At 34.0% G+C, this 15950-nt stretch overlaps 1 protein-coding gene across 1 annotated transcript in view; it reads left to right on the top strand.

Annotated features, from left to right (window-relative positions):
- Positions 1–7196: 7196 nt before the first annotated feature.
- Positions 7197–15950, top strand: part of LOC126816149 (transforming growth factor beta receptor type 3) — a 74721-nt gene continuing 65967 nt past the window's right edge. Inside the window, exons 1-2 of the mRNA XM_050542378.2 lie at positions 7197–7435; positions 9033–9190. Coding sequence (XP_050398335.1) covers positions 9121–9190 — 70 coding nt within the window. The 5' untranslated portion in view covers positions 7197–7435; positions 9033–9120. The remainder of the gene's footprint in view (positions 7436–9032; positions 9191–15950) is intronic.

A 15950-nucleotide genomic window follows, 5' to 3' on the forward strand; every position in this document is an offset into this window, starting at 1 on the left:
GTTATTGTTATATTCTTTTCAACATAGATAGTGGGAGCCACGGTGAATACCTCACTGGCTTACTAAGCAGCAGTTCCTTCGTTATTACAGACATCAGACTGCATTGCATATAACCCATTTTCCTAAGATTGTTTACACTGGATACTAATTGCTATTGGTAATGGTACCTACAGAAACTTGTCTGTGGTCAAGTCCACATACTTTCACCCCAATTTCTCATTTTGTTTTCATGGAATTTATTGCCATCAATTGTTCACCATTATTCCTAGAATACTTTGATTTATCTCACTCTCCATAAAAATGGGTTTCTTAACTTCACCGAGATTGTTGTTAAAAAGTAATTAATGAGCACAAGTTGAACCATGATTAGAATCTATACGGAATGTAAAAACCCTATCTGTTAAAATCTAAAATGTTTTAACCTATGCTCATCGTCCAAACTCCAGCAAATGGCAGTATTTTTATATGCCCGTAATTCTGAATGATTATCTTGGAACTTGGTATACTTATTCCTTATACCCTAAGGACGGCAACTATTGATTTTGGTACTTGGATCCCCGCCACACACACACTTTTGTCCACAGGCTGCAGTTCAGAATGAATCTACCTGGAACTTGGCATATTTATTTCTGTAATAAACAACTATTTATTTTGGTACATGTCCTGACCCCCAGGGGTGTGGTACCACATCCAATTTTTTGTCTGTAAATACTCTACAGGTTGCTATAATTAACAGATTTTGTTCAAATTCAGCGTATCAATCATTTCAATAACAGGGTGGAGCCTATTTATATTGTTCCAAATCCAACCCCCAGGGGCAGAGCCATGCCCAAGGCTGCATTCCTGAATGGATCATCTTGGAACTTTGTCTATTTATTCCTTATACCGTAAAGACAGCAACTATTTATTTTAGTGTATGCCCCGATCCCCTGGGGCGGTGTCACACCTATTTTTTTGTTAATATTTGGTCTCAAAATTTGGCAAAACAAACCCAAAGCGTAGCCTTTTTTGCCTCTTGTTATATTACAGTCATTGCAGCTATTTTATATTTCATGCTCTTCACTTTAAAAAGTACCATATCAATGAAAGCAGGAATGTGGACATATATTGCAGCGTTAGCGATGCTCTAGAGGAGCTAAACCTGTAACTCTATTTATGCACAATATTCAATATTAAATATATGAATTAAAGAGTTATCTTGCCGTGAAAATACGGTATCCTAATATCCCACATTTAAGACACGTGATTATTTTGAAATCGGTACAGGAGTCCTGTACTCTTGTGGGTTTTTTGTTGCCATTAGTAATGAACAAAACAAAACATATCCTACAAGACAATGCAGAAATAATTAGTTATGTGATCTTTTGTACAATCAGGGGCCATTATCCAGGAAGTTAGGTCATAAAAGACAGCCTGTTAATTAACTGCCGACGACCATCAAAATTTTCTAAAAAAAAAACATTAACACAATCCAGAATAGGGACTATTATTTTTTTGCACACACATAAAATCTTAAATATTTATGATTATAAATTCCATAAAGATTGAAGATTTTACGTTGGTGCAAATGTAATAGTCCCTATTCTGAATTGTGTTAATAATATCTTGTATTTTGAGAACAGTCGGCGGTTTCTGTTTGTCGTCGGCGGTAACCAGAGGTGAAAAGGCACCCTGTTTTCTCCGGTTTCCTCACACAAGCAAGTTTGGAAGTAGTAACCAAATCCACCATTATTTTAAATCATATGATAATAATTTATATCGATATTTGATAATACATGTATACCGTTCTTTATGCTAAATTGTCATTTATAATTTAAAATCGTAACGCTTTTGTGTCAAAATCCCCCCTCAAACAAAATACGATTTCTCAGCAAGTTTGGATGGTGTACCAAGGGACATAACTCGTGCATTGCACGAAATCACTTGCTTGGAAATTGCATTTTGAAGCAAAAATGTTATGAGTTTAAATTAGAAATGACAATTTGGCATAAAGAATGGTATATTATCAAATATTGACATAAAATATTATTTTATGAGTTGAAAATAATGGTGGATTTGGGTGTTTTGGGTAAATCGTGCTACCGAAATTTCATTGCTTCGCGGCTCAAAATGTTCTCAGACACTCTGGACTAATGAATTTGCTATTACAGATGGCTTAGGCCTACCAAAGATGCCTGACACATATATTTTCCACGTCAACATCACTTTATGTTTAACATTTTAATTTTCACGGGGATAGGGGTGTTTAGGCGAACGCACGATCTCCTTGGGCTACACAAACTTTAGCTCCACTGCGCCTATTAGGCCTAATTATGATTTCATATACTTTTAGATATTTAATGTGTATCTTTTTGTTATGTTAAGGCCAATATATTTTTTATATCTTCCCTTTAGTGTATAATTAGTTGTGTAATAAAGCAATAATTTGTGAAACGTGAAATAATGATACTATAGTCTATGACCGAGCGGAATCTCTCACCCGGACTCGAAATGAAATTAACAAACATATTCCTAGGTTATATATCTCGAAAAGCCAGTATAGGAGGCTTCTGGAATTTTACAGTCTAATAGTTTGTTCATCCCTTGATTCTCTGTGAAATAAAAAAAAAACATTTTGCCACAAAAGCTGGTTTGTGTATTTTGAGATGCAGCTTGAGCTTACCCTTTGTTTATTGAGCCCACGAACCTCGCCTCGAATCCGGGTGGCGCTAGGAACTTTGCGATGATAAAACCTGATACGCCAACATAAAAAGTTAATGAAATTTGGCTTATTCATACCTTATGCATCTGTCGAGTTGGTGAAATAAAGATCTTGGAGCCATCAAAGCTAGTTTAGGGGTTATTGTGTGTGCAGTGAGCCTACCCTAACCCGATTCCCCCATATTTTTAGTATGTTTTACGGGTTATATATCTCGAAAAGCCAGCATAGGAGGCTTCTGAAATTTTGAAGTCTAGTATTTTATTCATCCCTTGATTCTGTGAAATAAAAATTATTTTGCCACCAAAGCTGGTTTGGGCGCTTTGAGATCCAGCGTGAGCGTACCCTTACCCTTTGTTTATTGAGCCCACGAACCTCGCCTGGAATCCGGGTGCTAGAAACTTTGCGATGATATAAATCGAAACGCTAACATAGAAAGTTAATAAAATTTGGCATGTTCATACATTGTGCATCTGTCGATTTGGTGAAATAAAAATCTTGTAACCACCGAAGCTAGTTTAGAAGTAATTGTGTACGCTGCAGTGAGCCTACCCTAACCTGATTCCCCCATATCTTTGTATGTTTACGGTAATATATCTCGAAAGGCCGGCATATATAGGAGGCAACTGGAATTTTGCAGTCTGGTAGTTTATGTATCCCTTGACTCTGTGAAATATAAACTTTTTTCGATATTTTAGTATGTTTACGGTAATTATTTTTGTGTGGGGGGCGGGAAGGAGTCTATTATATATACACTTTGCATTAATATGTCTTGAAATGTTTTTTTTTCTAATATAATTTAGGTTTTTGTTGACGCTAGGAATATTTTTGTTAACTTCATTTCGAATCCGGGTGCTGGAATATGGTGAGAGATTCCGCTCGGTGGTACCATGTGATAAAAGTGCTATATATTGCTTAATGGCTGGAAATCGTGTAATAATGGGAAATTGTTGACGGTATATACAATTACTTTGTAAGATATCTTCTGTTTCAAATTAAAATAAAACTGTCCTGTAACTGTTCATTTATGGAATAAAAGTTCCATAATTGACATTGAGTCGTGGACTATGTTCATGCGTGATCTGAACCCGTGACTCTTCAATCAAAGTAATCAAGCAAGCCAAGATGTCGCAGACTGTTTCATTTCTCGGCCCTTCGTGTCCAACTTTTCTGACTTCTAATTTCCTATATCGCTTTCTCTTTATTTCAACTTTCACTCATTTTTTCTCAAATTGACAAAATACTTGACGTTCCCATAGCGATATGATAACTGCCAATAAAAAAGGAACGAAGGAACACCGAATTCAGTCAACCGTTAATGATCTACTTGGAATAATTAAACTGAAAATAGACCGTGGTGTCACTTTATCACGAGTGACGATACGGTTGTCATCTAATCATGTTCGTTAATTATTAAAGAGGGAGTGGCACCAGAAATTAAAAAGGTTTATGCCACTCCATTAGCCTACACAAAATTCGTATCATAGGCATTGAACATGTTATGTTGTGAAGAGACATTTTGAAAATGGTTGGTACATTCCAAGTATATACATGTATACGAGTATAAAATAATAAATCTCCCCTATTGGAATAAGGCTGCTCATTTTATACTCATGTCGTGGGCGAGTTTCGACTGGTAGATTCTGTACCATTTTTTTTGTTAACAAAATATAGACCATCGGTCTACATTTTAATAGACAAGAAATACAACGGTAAATCATTGATGTTTTGTAAGATTAGATGTTCGGTTTTTGAAACAAACAAGTTTTAAATAGAAGCAATTAAAACAGAACGCTAAACATGAATGATGCTCTTACGCTCCAATCACATGAACAAAAAATAGATACCCTTACCTTTTTTTAATAATGTGATGATATCGTATTTTGATTAAATACATGTCTCTTGACCAGCCAGTGGCATAATCCGCTTATTCTTTTTGAAATTCCTACGGGCTACGGTCGATGATGAACAATTAAATGGTACAACAAAACACTTTAGCTTTGCAACAATAAGATTCGAATGTACAATTTCGTTGTCGGGTGAAACCCTGTCTTTGTGATAACTCCAATTATGCGAAGGTTTTATTTTTCTTTCATTTTAGGAATTGTCCTTAAACCGCAAGGCTATACAGTTGTGCAGAGGCATCGATCGTGATTGTGTTATTAAATAGGCTAACGTCCACCTCGGGACTCTTTTGTCAAATGATATAAAAAAAACATTTGTTAATGACCAATAATGCCACCAATTACCTTGAATGTGGCCTAAATTTATGAATGTAAAAATGTTATGGAGGAGGCAATAAGCGGTAATGTTAAACTTTGAGAATACGAACTGTAAATGGTGATAATAATTGATCAAATGCTAATAATAATTGATTAATTGCTAATTAGAACTGATCATTGCTTATAATAACATCCAATCTAATTCAAATCGCGTTTATAATACACAATATCCAGACGTGTTAATTAAAAATACCAATAAACATTGATCTAGTGTGTATACCCCGATAACTCGCAATGATTACATATAATACGTCTTCAAAAAGGCGAGGCTACATCATATCCTGAATTAGTCCTTCGTATAAACAAATAAAAAGTACTATGGGCCCTGTCCAATTTTCAGGAATCAAAGAAATATAGAAACTGGATATAGATATTTAAATGAAAAGCTCAAATATTTGAAATACGGTACAAGGGGTTCTCGGAAATGGTAAAATTTATCGAGTCTCATAGGAGTCACAACGAATTTACTACATTTACTAACTTCTTCCTTTGAATTCTTTTCGAATCATCCATTATTCGAATGCCTTTAGAATAAATAATCAATTCAATTCAAATGACAAATCTTTGGAGTGTTTCTGGTTAATTTTAGATTTACTACATTGTATTTCTAACTTCTTCCTTTGAATTCTTTTCGAATCATTCATTATTCGAATGCTTTTAGAATAATCAATTCAATTCAAATGACAAATATTTTGAGTTTTTTGGTTAATTTTAGATTTTTAAAATTTGTGAATATTTCAAATGAACATATTTTCGTTTGTCTGTTACGAGTTTTGGAATATTAGTTGATTTCATTCAATTAATATCGTTAAGTGGCATCGATTAATCAATACCAAGTAATTTGTTCTAATACTGTGTCAAGTCCTTTAGATGGTACGAAAAATCCGTGTACACGTTGGCATGTACGTAAATTAAACTGGACGGTTAGAATTCGATGGAGAGTAGGTGGAAATGCCGTAGTCTGGGCACACTGGATGGGAGAGAGAGAGAAATGGGGTTTAACGTCCACTCGACACAAACTAGGTCATTTCGGGACTAACATGGTTCAATTTAATTTTTATAATTCGCTTGCACGTAGGGGTCTTTAGCAGTGGGAGGAAACCGGAGGACCCGGAGAAAACCCACGAGGTTGGACAGGCGACCCTACTCCTTGTCACGTACAACCTAGGAATCGAAACCACGCCAGTTGACTCAATGACAGACTTTATGATACAGCGCGCACGTGCTAACAATTCGTCTTCATTGGTGCGGCTGGTGTAGAAAAATAAGACGTTAACCCCCATTTCACTTCATTTTCATTAAACAAAAACCAAAAATAAACCGGGACTCTACTATCAATAATATCGAGTGTTAAATTCATAGATAAGAGAGAATATCTTGACTGTGGTTATACGCATACATACACACACACACACGCATTTTATTACTATTTAGTAAAAATCGCCTCTAAATTATCGGATTAACTGTAGACTAGATGCAATAAATACTTCTCAATGTTGAATAATTAATAAATATCAAACGGTCGTATAAGTATTTCAATCCATTATTTGTGAATAAAATAAAGTTCTAGAGAGATATCTCCCATTATTCTGCTTTGTTAAAAAATAACAATATTTTTTTAAAAGGATGTCATGGAATTCTGTGAATGTGATAAAAATTATAATCCTGTCTTTGGGATAATAATAATTTATACTTTCTTTTGACATTTAAAAACATGTCGGTAGTATACATTATATTATATACATGATCACAACAACCAATGTATTTACTACTGAAGGTTAGCCTATCATATTATTCAAAATTGATAATATCTATTTTTTGGGTGAGAGTGATACCGCCTGTTTAAAATTTAAATACACTCAAGTAAATAATAATTCATGGATGCAGGTGCCCATAGAAGCTAAGAACCTCCGCGACGCAATAGTATTAAGTCCCGCCTTCCCTATGTATGTTGTTTACTAGAATATTTAGGTTGCGCGTATGGAGTAGGTCAATTTTGTAAGAAAAATATATACGGGAAGTTATGAAACAAATTTACGATCAAAATGTAGCTGGTTTAATTCCAGGAATAAATATCGCGCTTGCTGCACTCTGGTGGTGGAAAATCCGTGCACAGCAGGTGCTTGTTCCACTAGTTACCGTTAGACGGCGCTGGCATAGAAGATCATGACGTCAGAAATCCATATATGGAATGAGGTTAATTAGATCCTAAGCAAATGACAACAGTGTTCGAGGGAATAACATACTGAAAAACGCGTTTTAGATGCAATTCACAAGTTGACAGTTATTGTTTATTGTCAATTATTTAGTGAAGTACATATTGAAGAGGTTATTGTTTATTGTTGTGTTTCAATGTGACTGGGATCAATGTGAATACACGTGGTCCACCAAAAAGTCTTTTTTTACCGCTCAATGTATTTGGGGCATCGGAGGCAAAATCCTCAAGTTGATAAAGGTTAGTTAAGTTGTCAAATTGTTTATGTTTGTGCGTGTTTGCATGTTCAATGAATACGTTATCGAGTATGTATGTACTACTTATGATTTATTGGGTAGCATGCAGAATGTTTTGCAAGCGTAATTCAGTAAGAATAAGACGTAGTTAATCGTTAACGGTCCATTTTGCGGTCAAGCTCCGCCATGTTTTTCTTCATGACCCCGAGAACTTGGAGAAGCCTCGATTCTGATGTGTTGACGGGCCTTATATTATTTTTTCTGTTTATCCTAGCCATTTCAGATCTTTGCTGTATATTTTAATTACGTGCGAAGCAAATAGTTTTTTTTATATATATATATTTGTATTCTACAGAGTTTATTATTTTGTTTTCTCCTTTTTTTAAGAGGACGATCGCGGCATATCGAGTGGTTTCTTCCTTGCTGGCCTATGTCTTTATTATTGTTATTGTTTACAAAAGGACACATTCCTTACAATCCAAATATTTTTTGTGTTTCTTTTCTTCTTTTACAATGAGTATTGGTTTAATGTGTCTAATTATAATCAATGGTATATAGATCTGTTTAAACATAATGCAGAAAAATAGTATTTCTTTTTTTCTTTAAGTTACTTTAAGGCAAGGATAATAAAACATTTCATCACCCCATACAATGACAAGTAAAATTCAAATCCATTCAAAGCTGGATTATCCTCTTACAATGTCTGTATTTGGTTTATTTGACAAAATTATTCCAGTTATATTGGCATTGCATTAAATTTAAACTTTACTTAGGCCTGCTGGCTAGCTGGGCATGGTAATTGAGACAATTTTATTAAGACCCATCTAAACAAAATCCACACCCTTCAATGTTTACAATTGACAGAATGTTTACATTCTCATCTCTCATTGAGATACATTGTATCACAGACAATATTAATCGATAACTAATTTTTACAGAAAATAGCTGTGTATTAATATATTTCAGGAAACTTCAAAAAGGATTTATCATTACACTTTATTTATACCACCAGATTATTTATTGCATTTGAAAATTATTTTGTAAACAAAAAAATAAGAGTATAATCTCAAAATTATAAAAAAAAGTTTTCACGAACTAAGGTTATTTATCAGAATATAATTAAATTTTACATCATTGAAATAAACCAAAGCTGCCTTAAGGTTGAAGTCTAATGCTTACATTTTAATTAAGACACGATTGACAGTAATACATGTACCTGATACATGTACATGATGTATGTATCTCTATAAAACTTGAAACGAGATTTGCACTTCATTGATTGCATTTTACAAGGTATATATATAAGGGGTTATGGACATAACGGCCATAAACAAAACATGTGGTAAAAACGGTCAAACATTTTAGCCAAAACAGCCAAACAAAATTCAACCAAAACAGCTAAAGCTAATGTAATATTTATTTAAAAATTAGACAAGGAGGATTATGTTAACATTTCTTGTGAACTACATTTACAGTATTTAGCAAAATATGCCCAGAAGAAAATGATATGGGTTTTTACCAGTATATGTACATCACTTAGTTCTTCTCTTTAATAGTTTAATACCCTCTCTTTAATATTCCAAATCTTTTTTTATTTCCAGGAAACCGTCTTATGCTTCAGAATTTACTTCATGACTCACTGTTTGTGCCCTAGCAAGGAGCCAGGGCTGACTGTTTATCAAGGGCAAAATGTTGTCCAAATATCGATGTTTACTTTTAATATTGTATTGGAGTATTGTCTATGTGGATTGTGCTAAAGGTATGTTTTTAATTTTATTAATTAACTTAATTGGTGCCATCTTTAGAATAATGTTACATTTGCATTCAACAGAATATAAGTAACATTGGCATCCTCCCAAATTTGATCAACTCTAGTCTGTGGAGTAAAGGCCATTGACCCAGAGTTCTGTATGATCACATGTTGTTGCTTATTACATGGTAAAAACTGGGAATGTATAGATGCAAAAAGTGAGTCGGCCTTGGAAATAATGATTATAGTAGGCATAGTACCTAATATTTTAAACATTTTGTGGGGCATTTGAAAAAAGCATTAAGACACAGAGAAGGGGAATTTGTGCCAGATAGCATGACAGGCACCAGTGGAATAGGCACTGACATAGTCTGACAGAAAGAGGGGAATCTTTAGTATTATCAGAAATAAATTTTCTGGCGAATGGTCACTATTTGATAATTGCCATCTAGGTTAACTGTTTTGATAAAATGCATCCTTTGCTTTTCACTCCAAGAAAATTGAATTTCTTTGGCTCCGAACCATGTTGATTAACACTTGGTAGGCTACACACTTTACTAATGTCTTTTATACGTACAGCGTAAAAAATAATCTCAAGTTACTCTTTGTACGTTTACAGTGCATAATTTGAATGCAAAATGATTCATTAATAATAAAAAATGAAATACTACTAAACCTCGATACTAACCATTGATAACCTTTTGTTATTGATAAAGTAAGTATACTCACCAAAGATAATGAATTTTCACAAAGACAAGTCTGGTAGTTCTTCTTGATTGTCTGAAAAGTGCTGAACTTGTTTAATTCGGGTTAAATTAAGAACTTGAACCAAGCTATTCATTAAAATCAGACAAGAAATGTACTTCTACCATTTCTTTGTTACATGTATGTATTGTTATTGTAAACTTGTCAGACTGAGAAATAATAATTTTATTTGTATGGTACTAGACAAAATGTCAGTCACTGTGACTATTGAACTAGTACATGTTATTTTTATACACCCACATTTCAGTGTGGGTGTATCATATTTTCACCCTGTTCAGCCATGGCCATCTTTAGCTTTGTGCCAAATCTAAATTATAAATATTAATAAATATCAATAATACACAGAAAAATGACAAGTTTGTGTCGGACATACATGTACTGACAGCCACTAGAGGGATGGTGTCGGACATTTTCTGTGACCGGTGCCTTATTTCCAGGCTTAACACTTTCATGTACTACAGTAAAATCTAATATATTTACAATATTTGTATTCATTTGACCTGACCCGAACTTTCATCTACCCAAATAAAAAGTACAGAAATTGTTTAAAAGAAAACCGAAAATATAAGGAAGTATTGTAGGCATATTAAAGTAACGGTGCATCATTGCATTTTTTGCTAAATATCAAATTTCTCACAGCCTAATCAACACTAATATGTACACAAATTGATTGTTAAGAAAACAAATCAAAATACTAATGCCAGGCATGGATTCAATCAGATTTAAAACAGGCCTACTGGTACCAATAGATTTTTAGATTATGCCAGGTTACCACTGTCATGCATTGCGTTACGATAGGAGTGTCCCTATTGGATCCATGATCTGCTATGTGCAGATATGTTAGGATATTATTCGATACAGTCAACACGTTTGCTACAACTGACCTAAGTATATGATAATACCTTATAGTTATCACCATGATTACTTCACAATTAAAAACACAATTTCAATTGTAGCATGAATTGTGATAGTGGGAACCTAGCTTGACAATAAAAATGGCGACAGACTTGTATATAGAGAAGTACAATGTAGCATAGGTGGATGAAAGACCAATGGCATATATCTGTAAATACCAAACAGAATATTCAACCATTTTTGTGCTGGAATTTTAATTAGATAATATTGTGTTTTGCAAGTGATACATGTAAATGTACCTATAGTCGTAAAATTGCACACCAGGACTCAGATACTCATTATCTTTTAAATATTTCTTGGATAGACATTAATCAATCTGTAATACACAATGTTTTCATTACATGTAGCTACTAAACAATACCCTATTCTGTCCCTTTTTATACGCCCACATTTAAATGTGGTCGTATATTGTCGTCGCCTCTGTCCGTCCGTCCGGCGTCCACAATTGCTTGTGGACGCCCTAGAGGCTAAAGTTAATATCCAATTGACTTTAAATTTATACACAGTGTTTACGATCATGAGACGAAGAAGCCTATTGATTTTCAGCGATTTCCCATAATTACTGCAAGAGTTATGGCCCTTGATCACTTCAACAAATCTTGTGGACGCTCTAGAGGCCACAGTTAATATCCAATTGATCTTTAATTTATACACAGTGTTTAAGGTCATGAGACGAAGAAGCCTATTGACTTTTCACTGATTTTCGATAATTACTGCCAGAGTTATGGCCCTTAATCACTTTGAAAAATCTTGTGGACGCTCTAGAGGCCAAAGTTAATATCCGATTGATCATGAGACGAAGAATCCTATTGATTTTCAACTATTTCCGATAATTACTGCCAAAGTTATGGCCCTTGATCACTTTGCAAAATCTTGTGACGCACTAAAGGCTAAAGTTATCATCCGATTGACTTCGGATTGATACACAGAGTTTAAGATCTTGAGAGGAACAAGTATATTGATTTTCAATGAATTTTTATGACTTGGAACAGCTTAATCCGTGATATTAAAAGTTTTGTATACAAAACGTTAGCATGGGGTAGAACTTTATAAAAACCAAACAAATTCTAATGGTTTTCTCAGTTGTTGCTCTTAATCAGATTTTAGTGTATTATAAATGTTTCATTACCGAAAAAAGTAAAAATATGCGACAACTCTTGTTGACTGCCCGGACGATTTAGCTGCTGTGGGCGTATGTTTCGTTGCCTGGCAACCTATCTTTATACAGATAAACAAGTGAAACTTTTGTAGTTTCCTACTTTTCACACACAGGAATTTTTTAAACTTTTGAAAAGATACATTGGTTGGACACTGGCTACTGGTCTTTGAGCTAAAAATCCTTAATTTAAGGTAAATATTTGTGGGTTGCATTTGTATTCCCTCACCTAGGAAATAATATTCAATACCTTTTTATTGTTCAGGACTGTTAATTATTTATGACAAGTCTAATACTGGAAAGATTTATTGTTTATAGAAAACCAGACAAAACAAACAAAGCTTTTCATAGATTTCACCATTTCTATTTATGTCTGATTTATTTTTATATTTATATTTTTATGTGTACATTATCATCTGAAATCAATAATTTAACAACTTCATTAATTTTAAAAAATATCATACAAGGCACAAAGTATAAAATCAAATAAATTATTTTCAACAAAATGTATTAACATTTACCTGAACATTATTTTATACAGCTGAACATCGCTTATACATGTACATACATGTAATGTATGTATACTTATGTCCAAAAGAAAGTATACACAATAAAAAATTGACTAAGTTTTATTTAGATTAAAAACATTTGATAAAACATTACTGAGTTTGTCTCTTGCGTCAAAACTCAACATTTCTAAGCAAAATAAAAAAGCAAAACAAATTGACATTGTACCCAAATGCGGCATACGATGGAAAACGACTTTGGTTGATGCAGCACGAAATGCACAGTGTATACTTTCTTTTGGACATTAGTATATACATGTATTACAAGATGGTGCTTCAGATGCATGTGTTACTTTATAATGTACACGTAAACTCTATCACCCATACAATTGAAAACTTTCAATTTTGCTAGATAATTGATAAGGGAGATTTATACATGTACCCCTTAGATTGAACAATCAATCACCAATGTTTACACGTATGTTTACATGTATGTGATGAGCACAAGGTATCTAGAAAAGAAATATAGTTTGTCAAATTTACTTCAATTGCATCTTATTTCAATAACATCAAGTAGTGTGAATTGGTCATAGTTTACAAATTAAATTCGAGAAATAAAATGAAATGGGTTAATGAAGACGGGCATATGCCATACAGGGGTAATTTTGCCTGAACAGCAGCACTACTGCCTACTTTTACATGTATATCAAATTCCTACTTTCAAGGCTTCTTTTAGGTGCAGGCCTGTGTGTACACACAGGACCTTGTTTCTTTGTCCCATCCAAAAGACTAACCTTTGTCCTTTGCCAGACCCTCCGTCCTGGTTTATTGACTTGATTTTGAAGAAGTTCAATTTTGAGCCATGACAGGCACAATTTATAATGAACACAACTCTTATAATCTATTGGAATCCTGTTTATTCAATCACAGAATAATTTCAAGGAGTCAGTAGGCTATGTCTATTTTGTATTAGTTTTAGTGCACCAACACACAACATTTTGGTTAAAAAGAAAATAATTAGATAGATGATATGATATGGCCTACATTCTTTAGAATAGAATTTGACCTCCAGTGCACTGACAAAAAAAAGATGGCGGGTGTGTGTGTGTAGCCTACTTGCATGTAAATACATATAATTGTGAACATTTGGTTTGTTTGACTCTCATCATAAGTGTGTTATAACTCAACCCTTGTAAATTAGTAAACCACTCGATGAATAAAAAGCTACATCTAACTGCTTCGTAATTAAAGAAATACTTCAAGTTTTGATTAAACAAAAAAATAGGTTATGAATGATCTTTTCATGTGAAAATGTACTGTGACATGTATCCCATTTGATAATCTTATGGTGTGTAGGCTACATGTAGATATCCTGTAATACATGTAATGCAATAAAGGGAGTATAGTTGTAGATTGAATCTCCCTTATTATCCTTGTAATTATGCCTTTAGAATTCCTTTGATTAGAAAACAGTCCTTCACCCATCCAGTATAAAGATTTCCACTCTCATTTCCTCAGAAATGTTTGGATTTGCACCAAGTTGTTCGGATGGTATGGAAAACTGATGTACATGTACTGTGGTGTGCTCATGAAAGAACCCCTGACAGTTGTAATTCAATTATGTTTGTCTTCGTTAGTCCAGATGGAGCAGAACAGTAGGAATTTAAACTTCATTCATTCATACAATAATAAATGAATACATTATCAATTTTGAATTATCATAGGTTGGGAGTCAGATATTTACATACGGTAAATCAATAGCTGTAGCCTTTTTGTTATACGCCCACATTGAAATGTGGTCGTATATTGTCGTCGCGTCGGTCCGTCCGTCCGTCGGTCCAGCGTCCACAATTGCTTGTGGACGCTCTAGAGGCTAAAGTTAATATCCGATTGACTTTAAATTTATATACAGTGTTTAAGGCCATGAAACGAAGAAGCCTATTGATTTTCAGCGATTCCCGATAATTACTGCCAGAGTTATGGCCCTTGATCACTTCAAAAAATCTTGTGGACGCTCTAGAGGTCAAAGTTAATATCCGATTGACTTTAAATTTATACACAGTGATTAAAGTCATGAGACGAAGAAGCCTATTGATTTTCAGCGATTTCCGATAATTACTGTCAGAGTTATGGCCCTTGATCACTTTAAAAAATCTTGTGGACGCTCTACAGGCCAAAGTTTATATCCGATTGACTTTAAATTTATACACAGTGCTTAAGGTCATGAGACGAAGCAGCCTATTGATTTTCAGCGATTTACGATAATTACTGTCAGAGTTATGGCCCTTGATCACTTTAAAAAATCTTGTGGACGCTCTACAGGCCAAAGTTTATATCCGATTGACTTTAAATTTATACACAGTGCTTAAGGTCATGAGACGAAGCAGCCTATTGATTTTCAGCGATTTACGATAAGTACTGCCAGAGTTATGGCCCTTGATCACTTTGAAAAATCTTTTGGACACTCTAAAGGCTAAAGTTAATATCCGATTGACTTTAAATTTATACACAGTGTTTAGGGTCTGAGATGAAGTCTATTCATTTTCAGTGATTTTCGATATTTACTGCCAGAGTTATGGTCCTTGATCACTTTGAAAAATCTTGTGGACGCTCTAGAGGCCAAAGTCAATATCCGGTTGACTTTAAATTTATACACAGTGTTTAAGGTCATGAGACAAAGAAGTCTATTCATTTTCAGTGATTTTCGATAATTACTGTCACAGTTATGGCCCTTGATCACTTTGAAAAATCTTGTGACGCTCTAGAGGCTAAAGTTATCATCCGATTGACTTCAGATTGATACACAGTGTTTAAGAGCTTGAGACGAACAAGTATATTGATTTTCAATGAATTTTTATGACTTGAACAGCTAAATCCATGATATTAAAAACCAAACAAATTCTAATGGTTTTCTGATAATTACTTCATGAGTGTATTATGAATGTTTCATTACCGAAAGAAGTAAAAATATGCGACAACACTTGTTGACTGCCCGGACGATTAAGCTGCTGTGGGCGTATGTTTCGTTGCCTGGCAAACTATCTTTTGGTCTGTAGACACCCCCCCCCCCCCCCCCCAATTTCGATTTTATTGAAGGTGTGCTATTTATTATTTTATAGCTACATGTAACAAGAGATCTTAGCGGCTTCAACACACTCATTTATTAAATATAAAAACCTAAAAGCCTTTTACTTCTATTTGTTATTTGATCTTTTCATTGATTCGGGTCAGAATTATGAATAGTGTCTAAATTAAAAAAAATATTTGCCATTTCTCTATAGTTCTATTGAATGGTGTTAACACAATGTCAAAATCTAACTTTATACATTTACCGTACCCTCATTATATTGATATACATGTACCTTCACAAACGGTTAAAGGTGGACCCATGGTTTAAATCCTTGATAATTGAGTGCACCTTATTAAT

The sequence above is a fragment of the Patella vulgata genome, chromosome 1, assembly GCF_932274485.2.
Source record: "Patella vulgata chromosome 1, xgPatVulg1.2, whole genome shotgun sequence".
NCBI classification, from domain to species: Eukaryota; Metazoa; Mollusca; class Gastropoda; family Patellidae; genus Patella; species Patella vulgata.